The 27,487-nt window shown below is 37.3% G+C and overlaps 2 protein-coding genes and 1 long non-coding RNA gene across 3 annotated transcripts; 2 read left to right on the top strand and 1 right to left on the bottom strand.

The window, feature by feature from the left end:
* The first annotated feature begins 488 nt into the window (after positions 1-488).
* On the top strand, positions 489-11,904 carry nbl1 (NBL1, DAN family BMP antagonist). Its single transcript, XM_044123177.1, has 4 exons — positions 489-913; positions 5,898-6,078; positions 7,288-7,399; positions 11,357-11,904. The coding sequence occupies exons 1-4, from the start codon at positions 901-903 to the stop codon at positions 11,642-11,644; spliced, it is 594 nt and encodes a 197-aa protein (XP_043979112.1). The 5' UTR covers positions 489-900; the 3' UTR covers positions 11,645-11,904.
* Positions 7,301-25,017, bottom strand: LOC122834607. The gene is made up of 3 exons (XR_006371227.1): positions 24,913-25,017; positions 20,147-20,199; positions 7,301-7,376 (listed from the first exon to the last, which is right to left on the bottom strand). It is a non-coding gene; the product is annotated as an uncharacterized LOC122834607 (long non-coding RNA).
* LOC122834606 (transmembrane protein 88) lies at positions 16,053-26,326 on the top strand. Its single transcript, XM_044123178.1, has 3 exons — positions 16,053-16,300; positions 17,659-17,982; positions 24,926-26,326. The coding sequence occupies exons 2-3, from the start codon at positions 17,689-17,691 to the stop codon at positions 25,151-25,153; spliced, it is 522 nt and encodes a 173-aa protein (XP_043979113.1). The 5' UTR covers positions 16,053-16,300; positions 17,659-17,688; the 3' UTR covers positions 25,154-26,326.
* Positions 26,327-27,487: the final 1,161 nt, after the last annotated feature.

Raw genomic sequence — 27,487 nt, 5'->3', positions numbered from 1 at the left:
CTGCATCCCCTTTTAAATAAGATTGGAAGAAGGGCTCACCTTCAGGTCAGCCAAACCAGGGAACATAATGCCTCTCAGCATATCACATGCCCACGAGTCTCTCTGCGGTTTCACTGCAGACCTCAAATAAATCAATTTGTCATGAGCTTCTGTTTAGTAACCAGCTATTTCAACAATTTCAGCATCTCAAACTTTCTTTTAATGTTCCAGAGCCAGAGAAACGGGGCAGAATCCACATCTGTTTTCCAGCCATACATCATTATTATACGCTGTTATTAATGTTCAATTACAAAACCTGAAAGCACATGTTATCAAAGCAATGCCAGATGTGCGCGGATGTCTGTAAACACGACTTGTGTGTTTAATCCCGTTGCATTTGCACATTTGGAGAGTAAATATGATGGCTCCACTTTAGGGAAACATTTGAAACCTTTCCAGCAGTGTGGCCCCCTCCCTCTCTTCCTCCTCCTCCTCGTTTAGTTTCTCCCAGAAACGGCGCAGCAGGACGCCTTTCTGAGGGCTCAGCCGCGCCTCAACTCCTCGCATGAGAGTTTTGCAAGGAAAGACAACCACTTGGAAAGTGTTTTCCAGAGGAATTACAGAGAGACTGAACCCTGAAGGGGGAGAGAAGACTCGGAGATGAGATAGCCTTCTGCCTCTCTATCTATCCCCCCATCCTTCCTCCTCCCGGCTCGGACGGCGACGCTCGGTGCCGCTTCTTTCCCGGATGATGTAACTGTTGTGTGACCGGCTGAGCTCGGATCATCATTGCCGACGTTTTTTTTTTTTTTTTTGTGGTTGTCTGTACGAAGGCAGCCCGCATCTTCACATTTCCGCTGGATTGAGGATCAGCGGGACTTTGCGCTGAGTTCATCCGGAGGAGGCTCCTAAACCTCGGCGATGATGAGCCCTGGTAGGCGCCCCGACTAACCCCGCACCTCTTGAGGTGTTTCAGTGTCCTTTAAAGTTGTTATTTGTTCGTTTATTTTGAAAAATAGAAAACTGGAAAAGTTTCCGTATGTTTTAATATGCAAACTAAACCAACCAAATTGACAGATGAAAACTTTTTTGTTTGTCATTTTTAGAAAAAGGTTGGGGGGGGGGGAGGGGGGAGGTGAGTCGGTGCTTTGCTAAAGTATTTACACCGATACATTACAACCATAAGACGATATGGACTTCAAGTTTTATCACGATAAAAGTAACGATGAAAACTGTTACTGTTTTTAAAACTGGTTGTGACTGTACTCTGAAAAAAATAAAACAGGTGATCAAAAAAAAAAATAATTAGTGTATTGGTTACAAGTAATCAAATTAATCATTTTTCCCAAGTAAACATATTAAGTTTACTAAGTTGTCAGGATAAACAAGTAAGTTTGACAAACTTTATTCTATTACATGTAACAAAATAAGTTTTGTTAATTTGTTGGCGTTCCTTTTTCTTTTTTCAGTGTCCTGTTAAACTTTTTCTGTTTATTTTTTTAATAATTAAAATGGTAAACAAGACCAACTTGTGCTTTTAAGATCACAAGCCAATATATATAAACTACACCAACGAAAGTGAAAGTTTTTGGCCTTATTTTTCTTTTTAGAAGAAGAGAAAAGAGGTCAATGCCTTGCTAAAGTGTTCACACCGCTAAAAGTTGTTTTTTTTTTTTTACTTTTCTCACATTACAACCGTAGGCTACACTTCAGAGGGGCAATATGGACTTCAACTTTTATCACCATAGTTTGTGTCTATTTTTATTCATTACTTATTTTTTAGTTAATCATCTGGCTGCGACTGTACACTGAAAAAAAAACAAGTGATACAACCTAAAAAATGTGTTAATTTGTTACAAGTAATACAATTAAGTTTATTCAAGTAAATATATTAAGTAGTCATGCTACACAAGCGTAAACAAAGTAAGCTTGACAAATTTAACTTGATTACAAGTAACAAATTAAATCATTTTTTTCTAAAATTGGACCTCCATTGTTCTTTTTTTCAGTGTACAAAGCAATTATAGCCACACAAACAGAAATAATGGTCTTGTAACGCTATTAAGACACCAGTCACATGAAGAAGTATGGTACTAATCACTAAGTTTAACACAGTCACTGCATTTAATCATATTTTCAAATTCATTGACATTTGTCCATTGATTTGTTCACTGATGCTCTCAGTGAACAAACAGTGGAAAAAATAGTACAACTGACAATCAATAATGTTTTGGGGGCATTTAAAACATCATTGGTTGGAATTTACTGTGACAACAAATCAAAATGCTAATAACTAATTTCTCAGGTTGAATGATAATAACATAAAGGCCACAGACTGACATGATAAATAAACATAAGCTCAGTCAGATTGGACGAGGAGCTGCAGTGAACATCTATTTTAAACTTTACCACAGATTCTCAATTAGATTTTGTTCTGGACTTTGACTGGGCCACTGTAACTCATGAGCATGGTGTTGTCTATACTGTAGCTACACCAGTAGCTCTGGCTGTATTTTAGGGTTGTTGTCCTGGAAGATGAGCCTGTAAAAGGTTTTCTCCCTGGACTGTAACATCTTTACAGTTTTTTGGTGGGAAAAAAATAATAATTCCCACAGCATAATGGTGCCACCATTATGTTTTATGACAGTGATTTCTGCCACACATGCCATACATTTGCATGTAGACCAGTTCTTTCACATCTGCTGTGTTCCTTGTTATTAATGATGCTGCTTATTCTCTAACAAACCTCAGATAGTTTCCCAGAGCTCCTGAACTCACACTGAGATTAAATCACACACAAGTAGATTACTAAATATAATTAATTCATTCTTAATTGTTTTTGTTTTTTTTTACTATATTGCTTGCTAGATTTCTTTTGTACTTTGTAAATGTTTATTTTTACTTCTGCTGAATTCTGTTAGTACTTCTTCTCATCCAAAGCATTTCATGGCCTTGCTGACTTTGACAAATGTATCTGAATCTGAGTCTCTTCTGAAAACTCTGGGTTTTATTTAGGGTTATGAGAGTAATAAAGCTTTGCTGCATATGCACAACAGCCCTTATCTATTTTTATTTGCAACATACCTTAAAAACGAGGTGTTCATTTGAGTCCACTGTGCAATTATCCATTACTTCATATTGTTTATGTCATAAAAAGGCTTTATAAAAGTACACTGACGGTGCTGGGAGGCTGAGTGCGCCGTGTGCAGAGGCTGCGTTCTTCAGCTCGGTTGTCCTGGGTTTGATTTTCGCTTCATTTCCTGCATGTCTTCCCTTCTCTCTCCTGCCTGCTTACTGTCCAATAAAGGTCACTAGATTTTAAAAAGAAAAGAAAATATATTTACATTTGAGGCTGTAGCTTGACAAAATATGAAAAAGGTAAATGTTTATGAGTTTGAACCAATAAGGAAGCATGTTAAGCAAAAACATAGCTGATTATATTTGCACTGTGACATGAGGAATAATTTAATAAGACTGAATTAGTGACGATTTATTGTAATGATCTGGCAACTGTGAGGACTCCGTTGGATGTATTTTTATTTTTTTTATGAAAGTTTACTTGCAGATCACTACAATTTTTATCTAAATGTAAAACTTAAAAAAATCTGCTTGTCATGTCATATTTTTCTGTCAGACTTTCTTCACGTCTTCAACGGCTCGTCCGACATTTTTGAGGACGTTTGAAGTTTTCATTTGCAGTTTATTTATTCATTTAATTTTCCCCAGTTTCATTTTCAGTTCTGTGTCCGGCCGTACAAGCCTGCTGTGCAACATGTGTTTAAAAAAGCACATCTTTAAGAAACAGGCACAAAACAAAAAAAACTATGTAGCATTTTAATCCGATTATCTAAATATTGCTTTTCAGCTAATTGCTGTTTGTAAATCTGTTGATTGGTGTTAAAATACGTTTTAAAATAATTAATTATTTTTAATGCCAAGTCATTAGCGCAACTAGTGTCTTTGCATGAGGCCGTAAGTAGTAAAGTGATTAAAAGTCCAATTAAAAATAAGTTAATTTTTGTTCGTCTCACAAGTTCATGACTAAATAATTTGCAGGTCAAAGTAGAGAAAATAAACAAAAAACAACTTTCTATAGATATGATTAATGGACTGTCAACACAAAGCAAAACTGTGAATTAATTTTTTTAAATTAACTGCCTAAGAATCAAATGAAACACGTTTCAAGATGAAATTAGAAAAGATTGGATCAAAGTTTGGCTGCTTGGAAACAGAATGTAAAACAATCAGGACTGGAACTCACATCCACAGTAAAAAGAAAATACAAATAACAGTTTGACATCACATCAGATTAAATGAAAATATCAAAGATTTCTTAATCAGTTCAGTTAAATTCAGAAGCTCACGTAAGCTTAGAATGAAACAATATGAGAAAACCTCGATGTATTTTAAGAAAAAACTCACACTCAAAACAAAAGATAAAGCAAACAAAAAGAAACAGCCAAGATATGTGATTTAAACATCCTGAAGGCTCAACTGTTCCTGTTCAAACACAGGACACAGTCGTGCCCCACCATCAATCTGACATGGACTGAAAGGCCGCTCAGAGAGGAAGAAGTCACTACTTTAAAAGAAACGTAAAAACTCCAATTTGCAGATGCACTGAGGGAAAAAGACTTTAGTTTCTGAGGATTTGGACAAAAGCCTGAGTTGCTTTGAATGTTGAGAATGCACAACCCTCTGTGAAGTACGGGGGAGGCAGCATCATGCTGTGGGGTTGTTTTGCTCCAGGAAGGATTATTACTAAATCATGACAGATACGATCATGAGGCAAGAACATCTAAAGCCACGGAAGTTAAAGCTTGTGCAGAAACGGGTCTTTCAGCTGAATAATGTCTGGAAATAAATGAGTCACAAAGCGGCGCAAGGACAACAAGAACGGTTCAGTGACCATCAGTAGCCGTGTTTCCACTGACCATAAAATGGCACAAACTGAACTTACTACAGTAGATTTGTTTCAGAACACTTTTTTGATAAAAAGTAAAGCAAACGGAACATTTCTTCAGCATATTTTTACAAACTAGTATTTGGTAAAAGCACTACTCAAGTACTGAATAACTGATCAAAACACGAATCATTTAATATTTAAAAACTACATAAGCAGGTGGACTAAAGTATAAAGTTACGTGGAAATGTTGGTTTTTTAAAATGGAAATAGTTTATATAAAGTAACAAAATCCAGTCTTTCATCAAAGTGTTCATATATTTAATATATAGGCCTATATATATATATCTATATTGTGGTTTGATTTAAATGATTACAGTTTCACAAAGTAGTAAACATTTAGTATTGTGTTTTACACTTTAAAAGTGAGGAAACCATCACTTTAGCAAGAGCAGGGTGCTTCATCTGTACCTTGACACATTCCTAATTGTTCTTTGTGAATGAAATGCACGTCTAGACTTCAGCTCTTCAATCTGGGAACATTATAGCTGCAGGAAAATAGAAATGCCAGATGGAGGTGCTGAAGTGATCATAAAGGACTGGATGTTGATGACATCGAGGAACGTTTTATAAGCAGCAGGAGAAAAAGATTTTGTCGGTCGTAAATGACGTTACTGTCCGAGGCATTTTTAAGGAGGAGAGTGAAAGCGAGCAGCGGACGGCCATGCTGTTGTAGACAGGAAGAGCACATATCTGCCTCCCAGCTTCATCGTTTTACATCTGCAGGAACAAGATCTTCATCTCTCTGACATTTTTAAAAGCACGTCTAAATCGGTCTCGCAGCTGAGCCAACTGTATCGAGATAAAAGCTGATCAGTGGGGATTTATCTGATAACCACCCGGAAGTTGTCAGTCAACGTCAAGAAAAGCAAATCCATGTAAAACCATTGCGGTAATCGGACCTGTTGAAGTAATGCAGATATCAGTGACGTGCTGTGGTTTTCCCACCTTACAGGTGCAGCCATGTGGCAGAGGATTCAGATTTGCTGCGCGCTGTTTGCGTTGCATTCAGCGGCAGCGCCTGCACACATCAACCGCCTGGCGCTGTTCCCTGACAAGAGCGCCTGGTGCGAAGCCAAGAACATCACTCAGATCGTCGGGCACACAGGATGTCAGCCGCGCTCTGTCCAAAACAGGTCAGGATGAAGGAGCCTCTGTGTTTGTCCAACCAATAGGCTGGCAGACAACGACAGCCTCACACAACTTGTTTTGTTTTAAATTGTTCAGTTTGTTTCTGCTTTAATTTGAGGTAAAAAAATTGTATTCCCAATTTTTGTAATTTTCTTAATATCATTTTATTTTATTCTTAATTGTTTATTTTCATTTATTTTCGGTTTTAATGTTCGTTTTCATTTCTTGGTGTTATCTTTAGTTGAATTTCATATTATTTTAATCTTCGTCTTATTTTTTCTTGTCTTATTTTTCATAAAATGATGTAATGTTTTCTTAAACTTAATTATTATTTATTTTATTTTATTTTTGCTCTTAACTTGCTTTATGTTGTTACCTTTATAATTTCGCCACGTGTTTATTTTATTTTTCTGTTTTATTAGTTTTAATGTTTCCATTGATAAAATTTTTGCATGACCGTAGAACAAAAAAAAAGAAAAAAAAGAATAGCCTTTAAGATAAGAATTATGCAACTCTATTGCATTAACAAAGTTACATTAAGAGCCTTTCATGTGCAAATCATTTTATACTTTACTCTAGAGTACAGGCTGTATTTATGGTAAGCAGTTTTCTCCAATGAAGTCACACAGACTGCAAAATATTTGTTTAGTAAAACTCTCTTAAAAATATCTGTGGAACATTTTCTTGTAACAAAGTTTAGCTAAAGTTAAAGTTTAATGGACATCTGAACAGTAAATGTTCAAAAATAAGTTTTGGATTTATTAGGTTGACTTACTTAACTTATACATAGCTCAAATTCGATTAGTTCCTGTTTCAGATATGCCTTCAGATATATACTTTTGGATGTTTCCTGTTAAATAAATGATTTTATACGTTGGATATTTTGAGGATAAAAATCAATGTTAAAAGTTCAAAAGCAAGTTCATTTGTAGGAAATTCTCACTTCATTCATCTGATCCCTGACGTGGGTTTTACCAGCGAAAACTCTCCAATGACCACCATTTGTGAAAAACAAGTCTCCATTTTGTGAGTGTGTGTTTTCCCCGAGGCCTCTGAGAATCCTCAGGCTTTGTAAATCAGTTCAGATTTCAGGCGCTCTGTTTTTTTTCCCCCTGCAGCTCTTGCTTACACAGGCGCGAGCGCTTCGGTCGACTCCAGCACATCATGTCTGTGGGGCAGGCACGTTCATGCACTCTCTCCTCTTTGTTGTACAGAGCCTGTCTGGGCCAGTGCTTCAGCTACAGCGTCCCAAACACGTTCCCACAGTCCACCGAGTCTCTGGCGCACTGTGACTCCTGCACGCCTGCCCAGACACAGTGGGAAGTGGTAAGAGTTATTGCGCATTAGCACATGTAGCACACTGAACAAACACAAAGTCTTACCAAGTATTTTGGTCTAGTAAAGTTTTTGGCCTATAAAAAATTTTACAAGTTTCACTGGAAGATTATTTCACTTTTAATAAGACATTTTTTCCATAAGTGAAATAATTTCCATTTTGTGAGTGGAAATGGCAATTAAAAAAAAATATATATATTAAGGAATTACTGACTTAAAACAAGGTCATATTTCCTGCTGAAAGGTTACTTGTAAGTTTGCCTAATTTCAAGTGTACTAAAATATTTGCACAAGAAACTAGACCAAAAATACTTAGTGACATTTTGTGTTGTTGCAGTGCAAATGCAGACCAACACTCGCCTGTATATGAGGGATGAGGCGTGTTTGCTTCTTTAAACAACTGTAAGAGGAAAACCATGAAAACAGTCTCAGTAGATGAAGCAGAGTGTAGTATTTTATATTCTGCTATGGCAACTCAAAACCAAACAACTCAAAACAAAACAACAAAACAACTTCTTTTTTATCCACACTCTGTGTTGGCTTTAGGGTACATGCAGACCCGTTGCCATAGCAACAGCTCCTCTAGCTGACATAGCAGAAATTACTTTCATGTGTATCAGGATTCAACACCGAAAAAAAAAAAAAAGCAAACATTTCCTACATAGAGAACAGAACATTCAGTGTGTTACAGTGTTATGTTTTCAGGCTTGTTGATGTTTGTTTTACAATTATTAATAAGTGGTTTTCTGGACACAGTGATGGTTAATTATTTAAACACCTGCTCTACTGATGATCTGTCAGAAGGTAGGTGTGTGGATTGCTTCATTTTTTAAAGTGGCGAAGTTGGTAGAGCTGTTGCCTTGCAGCAAGAAGGTCCTGGGTTCGATTCCCGGCCAAGGGTCTTTCTGCATGGAGTTTGCATGTTCTCCCTGTGCATTGTGGGTTCTCTCCGGGTTCTCTGGCTTCCTCCCACAGTCCAAAAACATAACTGTCAGGTTAATTGGTCTCGCTAAATTCTCCCTCGGTGTGAGTGTGTGTGTGCATGGTTGTTTGTCTTGTATGTCTCTGTGTTGCCCTGCGACAGACTGGAGACCTGTCCAGGGTGAACCCCGCCTCTCGCCCGGAACGTTAGCTGGAGATAGACGCCAGCAACCCTCCAGACCCCATTAGGGACGAAGGGTGAACAGAAAATGGATGGATGTGTCATATAAGGGACTCTAGAGCCCACAAAAGAGCCCCTGGTGGGGAGAAAAAAAAAAAAAAAGAAAATGGATGGATGAACTACACCGCACTGCCCAGCACAAGTCAAGCTAGCATAACTGACCTACTTTCCCTCCCAATTTTTTGTTTTTAATTAAAACTTTTTACTGACTTGTGAAATGTGATGTTATTGGAAAAAAATTCTAGTTGTCTTAGCGTTGAAAGTTAACAGTCTAAGGTAAACTGAGTAAAAACGCCTTTGGAACTACCTATATGCTCTTATTTTGGTAATTTTCGAGTGAACGTTGCTATGGTAACGGAAGGAGACGGATAACCGTAACACAGAAATAAACGATAAAAAGGAACTTTATTTTACCTTCAGTCAATAAGGGAGCAAGGTTAGTAATATTGCGTCCCTTTTCCTTTTAAATATAAGCGTATTTAATGTTAAATACGCTTATATTTAAGATTTATCTTCGGGTTAGCCGGGGGCGGGATCTTGCGCGTGTGACGTCACGTTTCAAGGTAGATATTTGAATCCAGAAGGAAATCGTCGTGAAAACAAAGGCTTTGGAGGAGGTGTAGTTTGGAGAGCTGACAGGTATACATGACAGGTGAGGTATTAACCCTCCTGGAGGTGAACACAGACAAGAAAAAAAAAAAAAAGAAAAGCATTTTCAATCACTTCCTTCCTGTCTGTGTGGAAACGGATGCCTTTGTCTGTGTAAATGATTGTTGTTTCAAAACTTTTAATCTAATTGAGTCTGAAGCAAAGTAGAGTCGGTTCTCATGAAAGAAGAGCCGGAGCTGCTCCCTGATGCTCCGGCTCTTGTTGAAATGGCTGAATGATCATTTTCAGGGGATAAAGGAAACAGAGAGGGAGGGAGGCGAGTTGTGTGAGGTCTGGAGAGCCGGCTGAGTTTGTGTAACTCAATCCTCCTCAGCAGGTATGCCTATCATTGCTTCATGTTAAAAGTTGACCTCTGTTTCACTGAGTGTCAGATAGGCGTGGGTCAGTATGAAATTCTCATGGCATGGTAATCTTAAGCTGTGGCAATAGTGCTTTTAGTGCTTCTGTGTAGTTAAAAAGAGCTGAATTGGATTTCTTTATTTTCCAAGACTGGAAAAAGGAACATATGAATTTGTTTTTACAGATTTAAGGCCTACAGTATTATATAAAGATTGTGCCCCTTTAGTCTTCATTCCATGATTTCTTTGTAATGTACTTTCTTCCCTTCTTTGTTCTTTGCGTCCTTCTTGTTTTCTCTCTTATTCCCTCGCTGGTCTTTCCATGCTTGTACACCACCTCTCTTCTTTCTGTCCTTGTTTCCTACATTTATCCTTTCCCAGACTCTGTTTCTCCTCTGTTGTGTTGGTGTCCTTTATGTTTCAGGGTTTGCTTGTTTTTTTAAGTATTAAATTTCACGTCTCTCAACTGTAGAAAAATCTCCCATAAATTCACACAGAGCTTCAGTATTTTATATTTTAATGTGAAACTAATGAACTGAGAACTCTGGCATGTTGAGCTTGGTAAAGTGTTAAGGTTTTACACAGATTTTTACTTTTTTAGCATATTCTAACTTTTCTCTTTGGGTATACCTATTTTCGTATGAATGTCATAAACCTCCTGGCTTCTTCCCTGAATAATTATTGTCTTGCCTTTCAGTTTGGGAGGATGGGCATGTTTGAACATTGCTTCAAGTTTATGGATATAGTTTTTAACTTAACTTCTTTGACCTTCTGCTGTTTTCCTTGGTCTTCCTGATGTTGTTTGTTTACTAAGAAACCTCTGAAGCCTTCACAAAAGTAAGTTAAGTAGTTAAATTGCACACAGGAGGGCTCTTTTTAGTGATTAGGTTATCTCTAAAGCCAGTCGGCTGCATTGGATTTTATGTGTAAATGTTACAGTAACTGGGCAGAACGCACCATCAGATATTTACCAATACTATAAATCATTTATAAAACTATAGACCATGTTCCTAACACTTCAAAATGTCAGAAAGCAGGAAAATCAAATATATCAAATATGGCTGAAATGATTAATCAGATTAATTGTATTGAATCGATTATTATAATAATTGTCTAGTAACTGATTAATCGTTACCTAAAGTACACAGATTCAGACAAAAGAGTTGAAATAACAACATATTCACATCTGCAATTAAGCCTAAGCTGTACAAAAATATATATTTCTGCATTTAAAACATAAAAACACTTTGTAAATATGTTCTAACCAATACTCCTCAAGTTGCAGTTTTAGCTTCACCTGGTTCAAATTCTGTAGAAAAAAATGTAAAAAAATATGTTACTAAGCAACTTTTGCTGTCCATTTATTAATCAGTTAATTGAAAAACTAAACAGATCAGTCCTGCACTGTGTTAACGTCAAGCAGAATGGGCTGAGCTTGGCATGTTAATTTTTTTAAAAGATGTACCTTTTGCTACAAATGATCAAGCATTCATAAAGAAATGCTATGTTATTGCATTTTAGGAAATAAATGTTTATTTTATTATTTAAAAGGGGGATTTAATTGTCTATTTGCATATTTTAATGTATTTTATAGAAAAGGCTCTTATGATAAATCAGCAGAATGTGCCTATTGTTTTATTTGATTGATCATTACTAAAGTAATCACTGATTTTAAGTAACAATGAGTTATAAAAAAATGGCAGCAACTGTTGAACAACATAGAAATAAACTCTGAACTTCCACAGGTGTGTTAATTTGAGTTAATGCGTTTGCGTGCAGGTGACTCTGGAGTGCCCCGGCAGCGAGGATTCTCCACGCGTGGACAAGCTGGTGGAGCGGATCCTGCACTGCAGCTGCCAGTCCTGCAGTAAGGAAAGCGTCCAGGAGGGGGCGGTGATGCAGCTCTATCCAGCAGACAACACCCTGGATTCAGCTCCGTCTCTATCCGACCCCCTGATTGGAGACCCAGCCCACTCTCTGCCCCACGCAGACAGCCTGTCTGACAAGCAGGCCCACCCTCTCGCGCACCACCATCCCACGCTGCCCCACGCGTCAGTCGGAGGCTAGAGCCACAGCTGTAATGACTCTCTGCTCGCCTTTGCTCCTCCTCCTCCTCCTCGCTGCTTCCTCTGTAGTATCGTTACGGCACTTTGAATCTTTCTTTGAAGGCATAAACCCACAGAGCCGCGTTATCAGAATGAGCTCACAAAAACACCACGCACTTGTGTGTTTTCAATAATACACGCAGAGGCCTGATGACTATAGCCTGTTGATATACGGTAGGGCTTTTATTCTGCTTTGAATGTAATAAATGCTCTGTTTGGTAACTGTCTCCTGTCTTCTGTTCATATGAATTAATCAGAGTTCGTCTCCAGGCTGGGAAACTCTGCAAGTTTGATTTCTGCGTTTTGCACATTTTTATGCGTATTGAAAAAGCAAATGAAAAATGTGAAGATTTTTTTTTCTATTTTAATACTTTATTCCAATGTTGTCTAAACATTGTGTCCTTTCTTCCCTCTAGTCTGTATTCTTATTTTTTCCTACTTTGCGTCCTGCTTCCATATTTTCTTCCTTCTTTTTGCCTTGTATTTGTCAGTCTTGCTTTCCTACCTAGTATCCTTTCTCTACTTCCTTTACATCCTTCTTCACATCCTTTCCTTTTTTACCTTGTATCTGTCTGTCCCTTACTTTTACCTTGTTTTCTTTTTTGTATTGTTCTTCCTTTCCTTTCTTTCTTGTTCTCTTGCTTCTTTACCCTCTAGTCTTTCCCTCCTTTTATCCTTCCACCACCTCTCTTCTTTCTGTCCTTCCTTTCTTGTCTCCTGCTTTCTTTGACTCCTTTTGTCCTTTCCTGTTCTGTTCTTCCTTACTCTCACTCGTTCCTCTCTACTTTGTGTCTTTTGCTTGGTTCTATTTGAATAATGTTTTATTTTATGAGTCTCCAAGTCTTATAGGTTGTTAGGGCTCCTTGCCATCACCCTAATCTTTAATTCCTTCAACTTCCAGTTTGGACTCTGGATGTGGCACTTCAAAACATTAATGTTACATTTAGTTAGGTAAACATGTTATTAAGGGTAAATGATTACGGCTAAATGTGAATGAGCACAAACACTTCCAGGTTGTGTAAGGTGACTCCCCTTCAAAAACAAAGCTGCGTTTCTGTTTGGCATAAAGTCTTCTTCCCTTTGATCAACAAAACTGCAGCCACAGGCAAACATTTTATAGATGCAGAAGAGCTGCATGATGGGAAAGCTGTTTACGGCTTTGTTTGAATTCGATCTGTCTACCTAAATCTCATGTTTAGGGACCGAGATGAAAGCTTTTGGCCCGGGTTTGCTTGTTTTTCCATTTTCATTTAAGCAACTGAATTTAAAGAGCTTGTTTAAAATTTCTGTCCCCAAAGTCCCTTCATGCCAGCTGCATGTTGTTGTGTTTTGTGTAAAAGAAGAATGATCTGAGCGACTTTTGTTGATGATCACACAGTGAATACGGTTAGAAATTGTTCATCTTTTGTCTTGTTATGAAAAACAAACTGCAGTGCTTTTTACTGGAGGTTTGTGTGACGGGCCAACTCAAAATACGGTATGAGGAATGTGAGCATAAGGCTGACATGACAGCGTCATGCATGCCATGGATTCTTCAAGAATGTTTACAACTGTTATCATGAAGTGCCATTCGGTAAATAATGACACTTTTAATGCAAAGCTGCATTAAAAGTGTCAACTTTGCATTAGAAATGTAATTTCCCAAATGACACTTCATGAAGCCGTTTTAAGTCAGGACCTTAAGTTTACAAAAGACGAAGCGGAGAACTTTCTTTTGTTGAAGATGACCTTAGTTATTTATTTTCTTATGTTAATATTCACTTATTATTTGTGCCAACTGAAATACAGTTTTTGATTTATGGTTTTATATGTTGCGCTTGCTAATTTTGTATGTTTTGTTGCTTTGTTATGTTGTGTCTCCCTCGTGTGGCAGGTTTAGGTTACTGCACCGCTATTTAAGCTTTGCTCTGTGCAGGTCAATTTTTGCCTGAGTCCAGTTAACCAAAGTTGAGTTGGGCCCAAAACCATATTAAATATCATTTAATTTATTTTTCATTGGAGCATTTTTTGACATTATTAAATAGATTTTCCCCCACTTTTGGAGACATTTTGTTCCTTGGTTCTTCACAAAATCACACTCACAGTTTGGTTCAAGTTTAAATATCTTGGACTATCAGCAAAAGGCTGTGTGTTGCAGAAAACCTGGGCATCAGCCGAGTCATTTCATCCTATCTTTAAGATATGGTGGTGGCAGCATCATGCTGTGGAGTTGCTTTTCTTAAAGCAGAAGAATATGTAAATATAAGAACACAATCAAGTCTCCATGTGACCTTCAGTTGTTATAAAAATGTTGCATATATCAAATGATATAAAACAAATTTGACTTTCTAATGTAATCCTTTGAAATTGGTCTCTGTCTCTTTAAGAAGCTCACACAGCGATAAACTCAGCAGAGGTGCAGTTCCACCAGGTGTTTCCTAATTGCTTCTGGCTAGTCTGAAGGAGCTGAGGGGATGACATGTGATGTAAAGCTAAGACAAACTGAATTTGCATATTACTGCCTCTTTAAGTAGAAATGCGGATTTTTTTGAGATTTTGTTGTTCCTATAAATTAAGACAGTGTAATTGGCATGGTATTTTTTATATTATTCATGTTTGTACAATTATTTTCTTTCTCCATCAAGAACCATTTCTGAATGTCCACCTCTTATATACAACACTGAAAGCAAAAAAAGGGATGTTTTAATGTGCGTTTCAAGTTCGATGGATGGTTTCCTTTAAACCGCTCTGTACTTTGTGTGCTCCTTGTCACTGGCGTAAGATGAATTACCACGGTAACGGGATGTTGTGAAGCTAATGGATGGTGAGTGGCCTAATGCATGTCTGAAGGCAGAGTGACAGATAAACACAAGGTCTCAGAGCAGCAAGAACAGCATGTTCAGGTTTCTCAAGTTGAATATCACTCAAAATTCACCACAGTAAGGAAAAGACAAGAGATCATTAATGAATAAACCCTCAAAAATCTAATTTCCTTTAACAAGTTCCCAAATGGTCCAGCAGGTGTCTCTGGAGAGAATGTCTACAGGTTTTACCAACTTATCTTTAGTCATCGTATCTACAACATCTTCTCTTGTTTCTTATCTTACAATCTGTTGTTTCTGTCTTTCTCTTTTCCTAACTCTGCTCACGTCTGCCTCTTCTTCTGTGTAATTAAATTTGATCAGCAAAAGGTTGGCTGTCCGACTGCACTGGAAAGCAAATCAATCATGCTGTTATCTCACACCAGCACACGTTCACAATGTTTTCAGGACTGTGAAGCCCGGCGTGCCGAGGGAGGAATTAAGGACATTTCTCAACATATTGCAGCTTTTTGTTATATTTTGTATGGTTTTTAAATGGTTGAATTCATTGTTGCTCTTTAAACTGCAACTCTGTTTCTGAAAAATACTATTAGACTTTGAAATTAATTCATTTTATTAATTGGAAGATGGAAACACAGATATCTGCACTTGTAGCCCTGCAGTCTGAGCTCACATTGCTGTTATAGCTGCTTGTTTGGAGTAGTTTTTATGTTTATGAAGCTTACTTGTTATAAATCATAATTTGACCAGATGCCATCATTTGAATGTTCTTATTTTACTTTAAAACTTTAAAGGGGTGCATTAAATAAAATACACTTTTTTGAGCTTTGTCATATTTTTTATGCAGGTGTGTCAAACTCATTTTTGTTAAATGTTCTCAAAGATCTGGTTGTTCCAGCAAGTATTGATAAAACTCACCAACAATCTGCAAAAACAGAAATAGCTGTCAATGATTACTTCTTCTGTCAAATAGTATTGAACATACTGATGTAATTTGGTATTATATGGATTAAAACTGCTTTGATTTAATTGATGAAAAGTTATTTTTAAGCACAAAACTGTTAGTTTAAAGCTTCTATTAATATGTAAATAAAGCACTGGAGAGCCGGATTTGGCCCCTAGGCTTTGAGTTTGACATAATCTTATTCTCTCATCAAGAGCAGGAGCTTCTTAAAGAGACAGAAACCAATTTCAAAGACATCTAGATGTGAAGTAAAAGTTCTTTTAAAGTTATTTTTGACATATACAGTGTATTTATAAACACTGAAGCTATAAAATGACTCAATAAGCCTGAAAAATAAACACTACTAACCATTTAACTAGCTAAATCTTCCCCTTAAAGTTTATTTATTATTTTTTTTTTCAAAAAGGTGTACCATTCAGGTCATGGGCCACATAAAATCTTTCCAAGTGCTGCAAAAGGCACCGGAGCCTCAGTTTGAACATCCCTGCTTTAAACATTGTTCCGTGTTCCCCGATAATTTTCCAAAGAGACTAAAATAAATAAAAAAAAACCGAAAATGTGCAACAAAATCATAGCAAAAGGGCACGTGCTGCTTTTAAACACGCAGCCTGAGCTTGTGCGCGCGCTTCGGAGCGCCGCTCCCGGGGACGCGCAGCGGAGGCGAGCAGAGAGCAGCAGCAGCAGCAGCATTTCTCCAGCAGAGCAGGGTTCAAGTCACAGGCGCTGCAGTTTGTCCAAAGCCGGGCAAGAAACAAGAGTTTATTTTAAACAGGAATAAACAAATAAAAGCTGCGCGACGATCAGAGGAGGAGAGACGGAAACAAGCAGAGAGCAGCGGGATTCCCTGACCGAGGTGAGCGACATTTAACCGTGATGTGTTATTATAACGATTCAGCAGGAAAAGAAAACTGATTTAAATAAAATAAAATAAAGACACGCGTGACTTTATGCTATCTACATTTTACATTTTGCTACGTGCGGCAGGCCAAAACGGAGAGGTCTGCTTTAGTGTTGATTAAAACTAGAGAAATATGTCTGATTAAATATGGAATCTGTATAAAAATGCGAGGTGAATAAATTAATCTATTGGAGAAATGTACAAATCTTATATTTAGAAAACTAATTATGTTGAAAAATAGCAGCTGTGGAGCTTGGTAAATGTGTTTATTCCCTTTTTTCCTTCTTTTTATATTTTTGGGAGCATTTGTGTAATAGAAAAACACAAATTAGCATAAAATTGACTTTTGTATTCAGCCTCCTTGAGTAGGCCTGTCAGTAACAGATTTGGCAGGAATATTATTTTGAGGCCATTTTGAAGTAATACAGTGGAAATAGCATCATAATGCTATTGAACACATTGTCAAAGATTAATAAACTACATTATAATGAACATTTAACACTGGAACTGGAAGACATCTTAAATATCCAAAATAAACAAACAAAACAGAAACAGCAAATTAAATTAATTATGTTCTTCTAACACAGGACTGGCTGAGACCAAACATCAGACTGAAGACTTTCACCGTCCTGTTTTTAGAAAGAGAGAAAAGAGAAAAATGGAAACTGTTGAGCTTGTTTTAATTTATCAAGCCATTAATTGATTTATTGCGACATGTCCACTCCTGAGTCAATACTTCCACTGCAGCTTTCCACACCTGGAGAATGAAGTGTTTGTTCATTTTACAAAATAAACAGTAGATCAGATTGGATAGCAGTTGTAAGGGGACATTTCTAAGCTCTGGACTTTGACTAGGCCATTCCAGCACATTAATAAACTTTAATCCAAGTCAGTGGTGTTCAAACATTTTGCCCTGGGTGTCAAAACTGACAAACTTAAACTATTGGTGAGCTACAAAATTCATTAAATCAAAATGCAAACTTAAAAAAAATAAAAATGTTGTGTTACCTGTTCAACAGTAAATATCATTTTTATGAAATCTGAATATCGTTAAAGATTCAAAACATAAAAAGAGCTTCAGACTGCTGCCTTTTTAAAAGAAAAACAGACAATCTAAAAATTTTTGGGTGTCATCACCTGTTTTCTGATTTGTTGGCCAAATTCTTGACTTTGGGTCAGGGGCCACAAATGGCCCCCAGGCCACGCTTTGGACACCCCTGATCTAAACATTTGATTTGATTGTCCTGTTTTAAAGTGAATAATTCCTCATAGCAGCCCTTTGTTTTGGTTTCCATGGTGAACAACATGGTCAGTAAGGGACACCGTCGGTTCCGCCTGCCAGGATGTGTGGTGTGGATGTGGACCTGGACGACGGCGGCTCAGCGGACGAGGAGAAGGAGGAGGAGTTCTGGGTGGGGGACGCGGTGAAGATGCTGCCCCCCCCAATGGCGCACAGTGACGGCAGCGCGTGGGGCGGCCGCAGGGGAGCGTGTGGCTCGGCGGCCTGCGGGGCGGTTCTGGTCCTCTGGAACCTGTGCGTGGTGTCGGCCAGCGCTCTGCTGCTGGCGCTGGTCTTCTCTGTGGTGCTTCTGCCTGCAGCGCTGCTGCTGTACGCCGGCTTCCTCTGCCACTCCAGAGTGAGTCCTGACCCACGTGTTCACTTCCTGTTGATTCTCTGTAGGAGGGAAGAGAACGATCACACTCTGACCCAAACTCATCCCTCATTAGTGTCCTTCCTTCTTCCTTTCCTTGACTCCTTTTCTCCTCTCTTGTGTCCTTCATTCTTTCCTTGACTCATTTCTTGTGTCCTTCATCCTTTTCTTGTCTCCTTCCTTCATTCTTTTCTTGATTCCTTTTCTATTCTTGTTTCATTCATTCATCGACTCCTTTTCTCGTCTCCTTCCTTCATCCATTTCGTTTCCTTCCTGATGTTTGATGCTCCTTTTGGTTCCACATGGTGGTTTTCTGTGCATCAGTAAATATTTCCAAAATGCCTCATTTTTATTTTTGTTAACATGAGAAAAACATTGAATCTGTCTTTCAGACCGCTGGCCAGCAGTGTGCAAAAACAGGTGGGGGAGGGGCAGTGCTGTGTTACTTTTATGCTAAACAACTGGATGAAATTCCCTTTGCTCCAGGATTTCCTCTGTTATCTAATCTAGACATGAAAATGCTACATTAGAGGAATAGTTTGTATCTTTAAAACTTTCTAAAACGTCAGAAAACAACCAGCCTGGACAGAAACACGATGCTGTGTGAGGATTTGATTATGAATCAAACTGCATCACATCTCCACTTTGAACCAACCATAAGATTAATTTTGTATTTCGGTAAAGTTGCAGTGGAACTGTTAGCGCACTCATTAGCCGTAGAGAAAGTTTAAAATGATCATAAATATTTGCCCCATCAAAATCGTTTTGCTCCTCCTGGGAAAATTAAATATTTTACTACTTAATTGAATATTTTACTGGCCTTTGATTTTTAAAAATTAAGTCAATATGATGGTGCTAATACACAACTTTGTGGACAAACATTAAATTAAATCGCCCTCAGTGGTTTATTTTTATTCTGTTTCTCCACTGGAGTTGTTTTACATGATTCCTGCATCAAGAGGATCTGAACATCATCAAACGCCGGGTTAAGATCCGACTTTCTAAAAACACGTTGCTTTGTTTTTAAGTCTTTCTGCTGAAGCATCAAATGAAATGTCCCGTTGAAAATATCTGAACTTTCAACTTCTGTCACGATTTCTTTTATCTAATGATGGCGAAAGTGGAAAATTACACTTTGTTGAAATTGTTTATTTTAGTTTCTCTTCTTCGATCTATGTCTTTACGTGAAAAGTTAGGACACCGTTTGACAGCCTGTGTGTTTTCTAACATATTTATATATGTAGATATTTTATTAAAACACGACTGTTTGGTTAATTTGTCTAAAACCATTAGAAATAAGACAGTATAAATTTTTTGTCTGGTACTGTATTTAAAAATGCCCACAAGAAACAAAAACAATCAGACAGGTACCTCATACCAGCTGCGAGGCACGGTGGTGGAAGTGTCATGGTTTGGGGTCGCTTGTTGCAGCAGCACTTGACCGTGATTTAAATCAAGTTTTAGATGAAACTTGATAAAATCCGAGAAGAAAAACCAGAACAAACCAGTAAATCCATCAAGACTTTGTTGATGTGGAATGCCATGGGCCTAGTCAAAGCCCAGATTTTGATCCCATTAAAGTTCTGTAGGGTGAATTTAAGCTGAAATGGGGTGTAGGGTGTTTTACAATTTTCCTCATCTCGAAATGTTTTAGTCTATTTTAGACATTTAGCAAAACCTGATTTATTTTGCATAAGAGCAGATAAATAAATTTATTTTCCAGAGATAAAAAACTGGAACGGCAATTAATTACATTTTCTTCCTAAAGAACAGAATATTTAATGGGGTGTTTTACATTTTACACATGACTGCACTTGTAACTCAGCATGAATTCATTATAAAAACATAACTGCCAAACTTTCAAAAGGAATATTGCAGCTTTCATACATAAGATGAATAATTATATCACTATAAGCCTAAAAGATGCTGAAATATTTAAATTTAAAACCATTTCCCACTTAAATTTCTGATTCTTGGCAGGACAGCGGTTGTGGCAGTGCCAAAACTTTCATTTAAATGTAATTTGACATATTCAGAGAGAATGGGCAACGCCCCAGATCCGTCTGCACACGTCTGGACCCGACCGGGAATTTGGGAACAGGCGCCATCCACACTAAAACAGGCCCAGCAGGGAGTCTGCACTGATTACCTGCTTCAAGGGGAGCTGGGTCATGCTTCACAGGAAGCAGCGTGTGCAGGGATCTGTGGCGAGATGAAATTAACTCTGCATAAACACAGCACACAAACTTAACAGAAAATAAATTCAGACTTTTACAAGCCTCAAACTTTTACCTTCGCGCACGTTGAGCCACTTTTTACCACAACACGTCTTCTAACATCTCATCTTTGAAATAATGTATTTATAGTGCACAGAAAAACATCAGGGAGCGCTTAGGTTTAAATTTCAATATTCACTTTGGTCATTTATGGTTGGAGCAAAAGACGTATGAAGTAAAAATAATAATAAAAAAAAAAAACAGGAAATCTTTCAGATATAAAATACTTTCTGGGCAGAAATGCAAAATAAAACTGAGGGATCAGCCGCTCTGCAGACCGGAGTCAGAAACAAACTTAAACGGACAATTTATATACATTTTTAAAGGTTATTACTGATCATATTTCCCTTCCCAGACGCAGAGTAATGTCACAGTTAATATTCAAACCTCTGGCAGATTTAAATTTTAAATAATTGTTACTCAAACAAGAATTCAGTTTATGGTTGAAAATGCAATAAGTATTTTTAGAAATATTAAGAAGACAACATTAAAAGGATATCAATGAATAAATAACTAAATAAATAAACTTCTACTTTTATATTTTAACAACGAATGGAACCAAGTAATAAACCACCAAACAGCTTTTTATACGTTTCCACTGGTATTTTTGGCCATTTTTTACGATGAGCTCCACGTTTTTAAGTCTGGAGAGACTCCTTACCATCACCCTAATCAGATTAAAGTCCAATTACATTAAATTTATAATCTGGCAGAGAATATATCTGTAGGTTTATGCGTCGCTCCAGTGTAATCTTAGAGTAACAGCATCATTCACACACATAAACTCAACAATAGTTAACTTATTAACACCTGGTTTATTTATCTGAGCTGATACTGATGATACCTTCCAAAAATACAAACTATCCCTTTAGTTGTAACCCTACCACTCAGCTCAACGTTGGAGGAGATCAGGAGTCGAGCTAGAACGTTTTGTCAAACCATCGAGCATGTTTAGAGAGAAAACTGAACAAAAACAACGTGAAAATGTCCAGAAACCAACTCTGAAAATATCTTCTCCATGTCCCAGTGATTAATGGCAGACATTATGAAATAAAAACACTCGCAGTCAGAAAAAACGAGCACACTAATGTCCTCTCCGATGATCATTACGGAAAAATCTGGAGGAATGCTAGGCAAATTAATCCTCCATTGCAGAAGAGAGGAAAACCACTCAGCTGACTGCACAATCTAAATACTTACTTATCTAACTTTTACATATTAAATAACTGTCTCATGTTTTGTTAATGAGGAGCAAAGATAATTAGCACAAACTCCCTGCCATCTGACAAGAGGCTGCCCTCATTTTCTGCTTCCTAGGTTATAGTTACTCGTCTTCGCTTCCAAAATCAACATCATGTGTTCCCCAAATTGTCCAAATATTTGCACGCAGCTGCAGAAAAATGTTCACAAATCACTTGCGAGGAGGAATCTGCTCTGTTCATGCACACATCGACTTGTTTGGCCCAACTGGAAGTTCAGACATGTAAGCCCATAGAGAAGACGTTCTGGTAACAGACGATCAACCTTCAGGGTTTTTGGCAGAAATATGAACCTGATGAAACCTTCAGCATGAAGGAAACCATTAAAGAGACTTTATCGATTTAAGCAGCAGCAACAAATGTGCAAAAAACCAAACATTTTATTCCCCTCCAGTCACAAACTTCAATGTATTCTGGTAGGATTTTATGGCTATGCCAATGCAAAGCAGCACAAAATATTTAAAAACGAGTTTATTCTGCCTTTCTTGAGTTTTCCTACAGCTGCAAGCTTTTCAGGACGTCGACCAACAAGATTTACAAAACAAAAATGTTCTTCAGGCTGAATATCTAAAGTCAGCTTTATTTAATTTCAGAACTGACCTGTTTTTAGCTCCACCCATCACCCAAACAACTCACCGGTTTCCCAGAATGATGCTGCCACCACCATATTTCATAATGTTACGTTATTATTGCATAATGTGGACTATAATAGATAAAACCTCATTATGTAATAAACAATCAAATCAATCAAAAATACTTTACTGATTCCAAAGGGAAGTTAAATGTTGTTGAAACTCAATTCAAAGTCTTCAAAAAGTTTTTGTTGATAGTTGGGAGGAAAAATTTCCTGTAGCAGTCTGTATTACAGTGAATTTGAAGAAGCTTCTGACTGAAGACTGTTTTCCTCAGAGTCTCAAAATGTAACTTAAGAACAGAAAGTTTGAGATTTATTGGCAAAAGTTTTAAATTAAATGCTTGTAGGATCTACAACAAACAGTTTGTGGTTATTTATTATAATTTCTGAAAAATAAGAGCTACTTTTGTATTCAGTAAACAATCAGTGCAAAATGCAATAATGTTATTACATATAAAGTAGAAAGTATTGGAAAATGTGTTCAAGGATTTTTTTGTCAATTGTTGCATTTAATTTTTTACTATTACACTAAATGTACTAACTATGTTTTCACTATTACTTTTACAATTTAAATGTTTTACTGTTACATTCAGAATTATAATATTATATACTGTGGCGATATAAAAATGATGTGTAAAGGTTTTCTGCTCATTAAGGAGCTACTTAGTGCAGCGCTGGTAAAATGTTGTTAAACGGTTAACAGAGGAGGGAGGTTATGATGACTTCCTGAAGGCGGAGTTTCAGAAGGAGCGGGAGTTTCTTAAAGAGACAGTGGCCCAATTTCAAGGCATTAAATTTCCAATCATATTTGATAGAAGGCTCTGGAAAAATATTGAAAGCCTGGTCTCTGTCATTTTTTCCAAAGCTGTATTTAGCATTTTTATAACAGCTGAATATTTACTTGACTATGCTATAAAATAGCATCATGCGCCTGGAAAACACATAATACTGCTGTAATATGTTGATTAATTTGTCAAATTAAACAAACGTAATTAAAGTAAGTTTGACAAACTTCATTCTGTTACTGCGTGACCCTTTCTTTTAAGTTCTAGCTGCATTTTCTTATTTTCAGATGGGATAAATTTTCCTTTTTCTGATGATATGAAAGCTTGGTATATTATTTTATAATCCGAATATGCATTGAATAAATCGACATTTGTCGCACAGTGTGGAAAGGTTTTGGGGGTATTATGATACTCTACCGATGACTATGTGCACTTTGGTTTGAGAGGGTGTACTCTTTCAGGACTTTAAAAGTTTAGGCCCCCAAAGGCACAGTATTTATTATTAAGATGGAAATGAATGTCAGCTTAAACCGAAGCAAACATTTGCAGACAGCATCAGTCTGCAGGCTTTTTGTTCTGTTGACAGAGAGTCGGTGAGAAGACAAAGCTCTCTGATATGTGCCAGCAGCAGCTGAGCTCAGACAGGTGGGCAGCGTGCTCACCAAAAGCACAGAGTGCTTTTCAGAGAACACAAAATGTAAGGCACAAGTGTTTGCCAGCGTGTTTACCTGAGACCAAGTTGCATTTGGATAAAAACGACTTAGAGAAGGAAATGATCAAGCAGCAGGTTGATTACTCCTGTTATAAAAGTATTACTGATTAAACTTTAACAATTATGTAGCTTTAAGTTATTAAAACTAAAGTTTAATCAGTAATACGTTTAGAACAAATTTATGTCAGATCATGATTTCCTGGTTAATGTCAATTTGTCATAACAAAGACATTTTGAATAATGTCAACTTTGTATTAAAAGTGTCATGATTTACCCAATAACACTTTATAACAGTCATAAATATTCATAAAGACGTACTCATGTTCATGACAGGTGTTATGTCATGTTTATGATGGTATCATGACAGTCTAATTCACCACCTGTCAAATAAAGTGTTACCAATAACTCTGTGTGCGTAGGCTTGACATGTATGATTGTGCCTGTACTTATGTAAAATTATGCAAAAATATCAACTAGTTCCCAATAAAAACTTTCTTTAAACCGTTTTTCTTAATTCATCCCTATTTTCTCTACTTTTTATTTCTCCTGTTGATGTTTTATTTGTAAACAATGCAGGAAAACGGTTTTAACTAAAGGGATATACTTTGACGTTAGCTTCAGCTAAATACCATGCTGGTATAGCGCTTTAGTTTGCACTAAACCCTATGCCTGTGTAATGCTTTAGCATTAGCTTCCACTAAACTCTATGCTGGTATAATGCTTTAGCTTTAGCTTCCACTAAACTCTATGCTGGTATAATGCTTTAGCATTAGCTTCCACTAAACTCTATGCTGGTATAATGCTTTAGCTTTAGCTTCCACTAAACTCTATGCTGGTATAATGCTTTAGCTTTAGCTTCCACTAAACTCTATGCTGGTATAATGCTTTAGCATTAGCTTCCACTAAACTCTATGCTGGTATAATGCTTTAGCTTTAGCTTCCACTAAACTCTATGCTGGTATAATGCTTTAGCTTCCACTAAACTCTATGCTGGTATAATGCTTTAGCTTTAGCTTCCACTAAACTCTATGCTGGTATAATGCTTTAGCTTTAGCTTCCACTAAACTCTATGCTGGTATAATGCTTTAGCATTAGCTTCCACTAGTGTTATTCCACATTAGCACTTGGAGGAATCAAACGTTTTTCAATGGCCGACAGCTCTCTATGCGAAGCAAAGTGTAGAAGAATAGGCTGGTTTTTAACTCTTTAAATTGTAACTCTTTATGTTAAAGTCCAGGACTTTTCTTACTTTGTCCTTCCAGATCCTCGACGCCCCGGCAGCTATCTGCCGCTACCTCGACGACAACAGCTGCTCCGCCCTCATCATCCTGGGCTTTGTGATAATGTCGCCCCTCGTAGTTTTGGCGGCGGCGGTTTTCTGCGGGCTGCTGAGGAAGTTCCGGCTCCTTCTTTTCCTCCAGCCGCTCTCCAGGGCGCGGTACCGAGGGAGGCTGCTGGACTGGGTGGGAAGAGTCCAGGCCTGGGTGTGACGGGCGAGGCTCAGGGTTGGTGTGCGGAGAGTGAGGAGTTGAATGGTGAAGAGTGATAGAGGACAATAAAACATGTAAAAAGTACTCAAAAGAAAATTCAACTATAAACCTATACATAAATAAATAAATCCTGTTATATTATTTATAAATTAAGCACAGTCCATTGTCAGTGATGCCTTGCAGTTCCTGCTGAGTTTGCAGCAACACAAACTCCTAGTTAAATCATTTTGTTATTCAAACTCAACGGTTTCCATTCCACTGATCACCTCCAACCATCTAAAGCCTGTTAGTTTTCTGAACTTTACATCAGATCCTCTGGATTTCCTGTTTTCTCTGTGCCTAAGCTTCAGTTTATTCAGTTCCTCTTCTACTCTTTTGACTAATGAGACTCGCATTTTCTTGCTTGGCTGTAGCTTTCAGAGTAAGTCTAAAATCTTTTGAATTCAGACAAGTCCAACCTACTGTCTTCTTTTCTACACAATAACAACATGTAGCAGAAAGAATTGTGTTTATGTTCACAGACTTCCAGGATGCTATTGATTATTTATGGTAGCTCAGACAGCGCTTCTCGCTAAATTAATTTTGTACCTATAGGACATATTGCTCTATTCATTCGCTAGAAAAGCACTACAGTATTTCATCTTGCTGTCTAAAAATTACATAATGAACACTGTTATATGTGTTTTAAATTAAGTTAAGTGATTGTGTGATTTATTAGAAAACAGGATTGTTTCTGAGTTTACTGCAGCAGCTCCTACACGAATATTAAAATAAACATACTTTCATGGTCTAAAATATTTCTTTTGATTAACTTTTTTATTGTTGCTGGTTTTTCTGAATGTCTAAGTCGTGACTCTGACAAAATACAAACAGAATCCACTTTAAATCCCAAATGGAAAGAGGGTGATTTTTGAAAATTGGTTGTTATTTGCTTCCTTCAGCAAGCGCAACAAAGTTTTATTTTAGAAAATGTTGACAAAAACAACAAGTATGGGGGAGAATAAGTTTTAACAACTGATGATGGTTTTAGCCATTTATTAACAAATGTAAAGCTAAAATTTAAAGAGGCTGTCTAGTCAGAGTTAATTCGTAAAGTTGCTCAGTTGTTGATGGTGTAAACTTTGAAGGTAAATGAGTAACGGGTGATTTCATGGCATTGTGAAAGTTTCATTTAAAAGGAAAACTTACAGGTCTTGCATAAACAGACAGGTAATGAAACAGGAGAATCCAGTGAAGAGCAATGGAGCTGAAATACAGAGACGGTGAAGATTACAGACAAACTAATCAGAGGAAATGTGGTGCAGCTGTGGCAGGAGGAGAATTAAAGGAGAGATCAATTAATGCAGAAAGAACCGGGACCCAAAGAATCTAGAGGAGATAAAGGAAACCGCCTGACAATAAACTAAGAGAAATAAAAAGCAGAAAAATTACTAAATAAACATTAAGAAATTAACTAATATGGATACAAATAAAAGTAAACAGAGAATTGAACAGAACATGGAGATGAGGAACATAACTAACCCACAAAAAAGGAGTATAACAGGAATAATATTTTATTCACTGAATTGAAAACATGCTGCAGCCTCCTGTGTCCCTTTTTCAGCATTAATCTGAAAGTTGATTGGTTTCCATTCAGTTCTCTTTTTTAAGTAATTCAATGCTTTGAATGAATGTTTATTCTAGTAATGTAAAGGCCCAAACTGTTTTATTCTGCTCATTATTAAACGTGAAACACATTATTTTATTGTTGCGAAGGATGCAGCAGCTCGTTCTGGTTCTTTGTTCAACGTTTCAGTTCAGGGTTGTCAATAAAAACGAAACATTTTCTGACCTTCCCTCCATCAGTGAAAACACAAACGTTCTGAGTCCGTCTCTGCCTTGTTGTGGCCTCTTTTTACGATGTAGCCCGTCCAGTTGTGATGTTTTTCTCAGGACAGATATACATGTGGGCGGACACAGTTCATAAACAATAAATGGTTAATAAATAAAAAAAAACAATGTTAGAAAGTAACAAAGCTTCTTCAATCAACCAACTCCAGGAGAATTTTCTAACCTGATAAATTATTGAAGTTCAGCACTGAAAGATGCACAAACAGTGAGCTTGCAGCAGAACGACTCTACGACAAGAACTCAAAATACATTCAACAGAGAACTGAGCCTCAATACAGGATCCCGATTTATTTCAGCGTTTGTCTCTCCAAAAAAGAGCCAGAGCATCTGATGTGGCCAGTCAAGCGCAGTAATGATGATCACTGCTGAGGCGTTACGTTTCATTCACCCGGCGAATCATCTCGACTTGTCAAGCAGTTGATGTATTGTCATGAAAAGTCATTT

Source organism: Gambusia affinis, linkage group LG07 (assembly GCF_019740435.1).
Source record: "Gambusia affinis linkage group LG07, SWU_Gaff_1.0, whole genome shotgun sequence".
Classification (NCBI taxonomy): Eukaryota; Metazoa; Chordata; class Actinopteri; order Cyprinodontiformes; family Poeciliidae; genus Gambusia; species Gambusia affinis.
This window is presented reverse-complemented; position numbering and strand designations above follow the sequence as displayed.

Coding starts and splice junctions, on each gene's coding strand:
- LOC122834606 (XM_044123178.1), top strand. CDS start 17,689: ATGTGTGGTGTGGATGTGGACCTGGACGACGGCGGCTCAGCGGACGAG. Junction 17,983..24,925: donor GCTTCCTCTGCCACTCCAGA/GTGAGTCCTGAC, acceptor TTGTCCTTCCAG/ATCCTCGACGCCCCGGCAGC.
- nbl1 (XM_044123177.1), top strand. Junction 6,079..7,287: donor CCGCGCTCTGTCCAAAACAG/GTCAGGATGAAG, acceptor TTTGTTGTACAG/AGCCTGTCTGGGCCAGTGCT. Junction 7,400..11,356: donor CCCAGACACAGTGGGAAGTG/GTAAGAGTTATT, acceptor GTTTGCGTGCAG/GTGACTCTGGAGTGCCCCGG.